General features: G+C 28.9%; 1 protein-coding gene across 1 annotated transcript; it reads left to right on the top strand.

Annotated features, from left to right (window-relative positions):
* Positions 1–3,537: 3,537 nt before the first annotated feature.
* On the top strand, positions 3,538–5,825 carry LOC139851534 (uncharacterized). The gene is made up of 2 exons (XM_071840619.1): positions 3,538–4,026; positions 4,919–5,825. The coding sequence occupies exons 1-2, from the start codon at positions 3,757–3,759 to the stop codon at positions 5,681–5,683; spliced, it is 1,035 nt and encodes a 344-aa protein (XP_071696720.1). The 5' UTR covers positions 3,538–3,756; the 3' UTR covers positions 5,684–5,825.
* The last annotated feature ends 225 nt before the right edge of the window (positions 5,826–6,050 follow it).

Raw genomic sequence — 6,050 nt, 5'->3', positions numbered from 1 at the left:
ACACCCCTATTGGGAACCACACTTCTAGAAACCTATATAATGAAGTATTTAATTTATTTAGCATCATAAATCATACCCTGATTTTTACAGAGTATGTGCGATTTCATTAATAGGTTTTAAATTTATATACGTTAAAACCTCTATAAATTAATAATGTTGGGACGGAGATATTTTATTAATTTAGCAAGATATTATTATATCGATAAATTGATAAATTAGTTATGTAAAAAATTGGATTAAATTTGGGAGCAACTCTCAAAATAATTCATCGACATTCGAAATAACTATGTCCTTTCACTTTACCTATTTGAATAAAACATAAACAATGATCTTCAAAATTCTCATGTATGTACATTCACACGTAAAAGAAATTGTCAAGTTCAATGTACATAAATCTAGATTGATCACCATAAATTGTTTAATGATTAATTTTAAAATCACATCTAAATCGATAACTATAGATTAATTTTTACTAGAAAATCATAAAATTTTGAAATATTTAGTAATTATTAATTTATAGTTTCGCTGGGACCACTATATTTACATTGGAATTTCAAAAAAATTATTATCTTATTTTATCGATTGGGGTCTAATTTTATACTAGTCCCAAGTTGGGATCAAACAAATTATTAATTTTATCGAGGTTTTTAATTTATCGAGTATTAAATTATAGAGGTTTTACTGTATAACAAAACATGGGTATTTTAAGAAGGTTCTTAAAAGTGTGGTGGTAGAACCATAGAAGTAAAAGGAAATGTGAAAATATCAACTCCCTATTGTAAGTTTAAAATAAGTTTAATTTTTTATGCTTTTCAAAAAAAAAAATTAAAAAAAAAAACTAATCTTATTTACATTCTATCATTATAATCTTTTATATTATGATACACCTTTTTAAAATAATACCCACCATTCACTATTAAAACTTATAACTATCATATCATTATTGTGTTAGCAGACTTTTGTGTGCATTTTAAATTTGTATAACTATTTTACATGCTAAGTGTTTCTTTAATAAAGAGATAAGTGTTGCGATTCAAGTCGTTACTTGATCATTATTAGTTCAAACAAAATGCACGTCACTTAACTAGCATTAGAAATAACATCGTTAAAAGGTTTAAAGCTAAATTGTCCCCTTTCACCAATTATTTCCCATATTTAGTTGTGGTGTCGGATACTTTCTATACGAGTCTTATACATGTCTTATTTTAATCACATCATTTAATTTATATTTTTATTGCTGCCAAATCTAATCAATATTTTAGTTTCTGCTATATGTATACGTCCACAAATATAATAATTATATGTATACCCAAAATCTGCAATCTTGATTGGCCACAGCATATGCCAACAAATAAAAACTAAAGGTCAATATAGTGCTGCGATCAACTTTATTTAGAAGAGTCATTAAAAACGAAATTTGGGCCCTTCACTAATTTCATGTTTAGTTGTGTTATTTGGCGAATGTTATTGTTATGTTAATTAAGAGGAAACCTGCCAAATTTGAAAACATGTAGGCGGTTTTCATAATAAATTTCGATTTAATAATTTATTATGAATTATTAATATTTTTACTAATAATTATTATTATTACTAGTGAAATGACCCGTGGAAACACGGGTTTGTTTAAACGAAATAGTTTAATGATATGTTTTAGGTATTAAGTGAATGTAAATGTTAAAGTCATTTAGTTTATTGTCCCGTGGAACCACGGATTCCGACTAAGAAACTTGTCGTTGATTTTAAAAACATAAAGTTCGCTCAAAGTTGAATATTTATATTTATATTTTTAATAATAATAATTAATAATAATAATAATAATAATAAATGCCTTTTAAATTTTTTTAGAAAAATTAAATTACAATTTATGAGAGATTAATACTTCCTTTTATAAAAGATTTTGTATTATTTTTTAATTAAATTAATATATAATTATGACATCATCATTATGAAAAGTAAAGGGTAATTTAGCTTAATGATGATGTCATCATTTTAGAGGTTTATTAGACTATATAGATATCATTATTTATTTATTTAAAAATTGCGGTTAAACGTCACTGACAGACTCGAAAGGATGTCGGAACTATCCATCCAGTCATTCGTGAGACGATCAGACGAACATTACAGTCCTACCGCCCCTCGGGAGAAAATCTCCGGCGAATCTACTCGGATATCGTGTGTGCTAAAACAAACCCCCTTGGATGAGGTTCGAACGCAAGACGTCCAAGACCCCGCGAAACCATGAAATGGGAGGATAAACTCAAGCGAAATATTTTGCAATTCATTTGGGCCAAACCCATGATCTTTCTTATTATTATTATTATTATTATTATTATTATTATTATTATTATTATTATTATTATTATTATTATTACTATTACTATTACTATTACTATTACTATTATTATATTATTATTATTATTATTATTATTATTATTATTATTATAAAAATAAAATAATAATAATAATTATTGTTGTTGTTAATATTATTTTTATTATATTATTACTATTACTGTTACTACTATTATAATAATAATTATAATTATAAAAATTATTATTATTATTATTATTATTATTATTATTATTATTATTATTATTATTATTATTATTATTATTATTATTATTATTATTAGTACTGTATTACTATTACCATTACAATTATTATTATTATTGTTATTATTATTATTATTATATTATTATTATTATTATTATTATTATTATTATTATTATTATTATTAGGGTTTTGTAACCAAAAAGGATAAGTATTATGGTTAAGCGCTTGAGAACTTTTAAAGGAGACTAAAGTAGAATCCCCTGGTAGTTAAACTTTGAATATGAGATATCACCGGTCCAATGAACTAAAATGAACCAATGAAATCATTTTAAAATCAATTAAAAAAATATATATCACCATTTCAGCAACAATACAAGGGAAAAGCCCATGTTAAACGCCGATAAATACTAATGCATAGTGAAAAATGCTGATTCGTAGCGTTTCCCGATGAATAATGCTGTCAAAACCATATACAACTATCTATGCCTTTAAGAACACATGTTACAATGACTGTGACGTGAAGGTAAATTTGGTATTTTTGGGAGGAGAGAGGAGATCGATGTGCGAGTATCAAATTTTTGAGTTGTGTTATTGTGATTGGTGAATGTGAATATGAGAGTTAAATTTATGTAGAAGTGTTTTGAGTGATGTGGTATAATATGATTGGAAGTTAAGTATAAAATAAATTAATATGTGTGTATTATCCAACACGTATTAAAGATGTTGTTAAGTTTGTAATTGACGGTATCTATGCGCCAAAACTAACGTTGCGTAACAAGCGACAAATGGCGTTAGAATTGCCTACCTAGATTTGACGGATAAATGACGATGCGTAAAGAGAGTATAATGAGCTTCCATATAAGAACTTTATGATCAGATTGTGAGACAATAGATACTACAAGGGTGATAGGTGTTAATTATATACTTATAGTCATTTAAATAGCGAGGGAGGTGGAAGTTGGGAAGTTTATAGAATTAAAGAAAATAAATAAACAGGTAAAAATAGGGAAGACGAAATAGCGGCAATTTCGGGCACTCTCGCACATCTACTTCCATTTCTTCCAACCATATCTTTTATTTCGTGTTTCTCCAAAATAATATAAAAAAAAAAAAAATTCAGTTTCCCTAAATACATGCAGCAACCCTAAGAATTCGATCATCGATATTCTCCCCTTCTTTTTCTCTCTCTTTGTTTTCTTGGCGTTATGTCGGATCATAAGAGGAAGAAAAAGGAAGGGAGAAATAAACTTAATTTACGTTCATGTTTCCGATCATCTTTTACACCCGATGATAACAATTTTTATAACGGTAAAAACGTTAACGGACGGTTTGGAAAACCGGTTATGGTAGCGGTTAGTAGCAGCAAAGATAATATGGTTAATCCTGATGTTAACATTCAATCGTATCCCAAACGATCTCCTCCAGGACGTCGTATTTCTCGTATGGTTAAAGCCGTTTTGTTTAACTCGCTCATGGTACGTTAATTACTTATCCACATTATTCGATTCGTTTAATTTTATAGTCTGGGCACATGTTAGCGAAATTCTATTTATGTTATTGAATTCAATGATAAACGAAATGAAACACGGATTAATGATGTTGTATTTGCTTGCAAGCTTTAATAGATTTGAATTTATTTGACATTGTTTGATTCATGGTTTGTTTTGGTTTATGTTGATACCATAATTTGATTTGATTTTAGAGATTGATCTATTTTATTTTCTCACTAATCAATGAATTCTGAATAAATAAAATAAATACTAATGTGTGTTCTGAATAAATCATATTCTCTTTAATTGCCTCAATTTTATTGTCCCTTAAATGAGGGATAGTGGGGTATATAATAAATTACTAAACGTCCCTAGATAATTTAATAAATAGTCCATTAAATACTTCGTTTATGTAATGAGAAATCAAACAGAGCACTGTTGTAAATGATGCGAGGCCCGTTTCGATATTTCGGTGACTAGCCCGGCTTGACCCCATCCCGTCGTCTAATAAGTCGGTCAACGGTCAAAAGTCGGGTCAAATGCGAGAAAGGTCAGGTTAACGCTGGTCAAAAGTAAAAAGTTTGATTAAAATTGGTCAAAGCGAATAAAATGGGCGTAGTTTAGTGTTCGTTTTTTTTATTATATTAACAATAAAAGTGATTATAGGCACAAACTGGTCAACGAAATTTTTTAGCTTTAAAATATGTGTCTATATATAAAAGTCAATGTCAGTCAACGTATGTCTCGACCCCCATCAAGACGTTTTAAGGTTTCAACCGTCTCGATTTCGTCTCGTGTCTTTTTCAACTTTGAAACAGAGTCTAAATCTAATGATCATATTCTAATTTTGAATATTAATGTTGTTTTTCGCTAACAGGTGAAGAAGATTGCTAATAGCTCATCAAAATCTTCAGATCAGACTAGCGAATCAAGTTTCTTAACTAAAAAAATCGAAAAGTCAAACGATGACAATATTTGTAGCGGTAGAGATCAATGTACGGACACAGACGATTCTAGTAGTCGTTATCGTTCAAATTTACATTCATCGTCTTCATCACGAACAACATCATCTTCATACTCCAGTTCATCCTCATCGTCCGGTAATTATAATTCTCGATCATCATCTGACCAAAAACCATCTAAAATAGATCTTCTCAATCTTAGACATCCGATTACATTTAATTCTCGTGCATTTCTTGACGAAAAAGTTTCATCCAGAACCGACCACCAACCTTTTCGACATCAAGATTCTACTGTTTCTCTACCTTTAGGTAAACCAAAACCTATCAATTCTATACCTCGTTCATTGTCATTTGAAAAGGGATTATCTCGACTCGACTCAGTTGATTCAAAACACTCCGTTTTATTTCATCCCGGTAAGGTGAATTCTAATGGCAACAATTATTGGAATATTCGTTGGTGTTTGTTTCTATTTTTGAGCTTAATCGTGTTGATGGTTTACGGAAGGATTTACTCGATTCTTTGTACGTCAATTTGGTTCTACTTTATACCTTGTCGAAAGATGAAACGAGTCAACTCGGTTACTAATGCAGTGAAGTTTTTTGATACCGACTCGGAACAGTACAAGAAAAGAGTGATTATGGCTGGATTACTTGATAGGACTCGTAATCCCCTTCGGTAGCAGGGAAATGTGAGATTTACTGTATGAATACAAATATGTTTAGAAGTGTACGATTTTAAATTTATAAACAAAAAATATTCATATAAAAAATGATAAGGTTGATTTTCAAATTTGTAATGGAAATTTGGGCCAAGAATATAATTTCAAATCAATATGCATGTTTATATATTTAGAAGTTTTTGTGTTGCGATTGACTTTGAATCAAATAAAAAGCGATGCAATGTTGACAATTTGAGCATAGTGAGCGACTATACTTTAACAAGTTTGACACGGTAAGCGTTACTTATTTATGATGTTATTTTTATTTTAAATTGTTTAGCTACACTACAAGTGTTCCTTTTTTATTCAAATTATTAATTGGAAAAGA

Source organism: Rutidosis leptorrhynchoides, chromosome 6 (genome assembly GCF_046630445.1).
Source record: "Rutidosis leptorrhynchoides isolate AG116_Rl617_1_P2 chromosome 6, CSIRO_AGI_Rlap_v1, whole genome shotgun sequence".
NCBI lineage: Eukaryota > Viridiplantae > Streptophyta > Magnoliopsida > Asterales > Asteraceae > Rutidosis > Rutidosis leptorrhynchoides.
The sequence above is the reverse complement of the archived record's forward strand: the minus strand, read 5'-3'. Positions and strand labels throughout refer to the sequence as shown.

Excerpts from the sequence above, each read along its gene's own strand:
- LOC139851534 (XM_071840619.1), top strand. The coding sequence starts at position 3,757 with ATGTCGGATCATAAGAGGAAGAAAAAGGAAGGGAGAAATAAACTTAAT. Across the intron at positions 4,027-4,918 it reads TTTTGTTTAACTCGCTCATG|GTGAAGAAGATTGCTAATAG; the intron begins GTACGTTAATTA and ends TTTCGCTAACAG.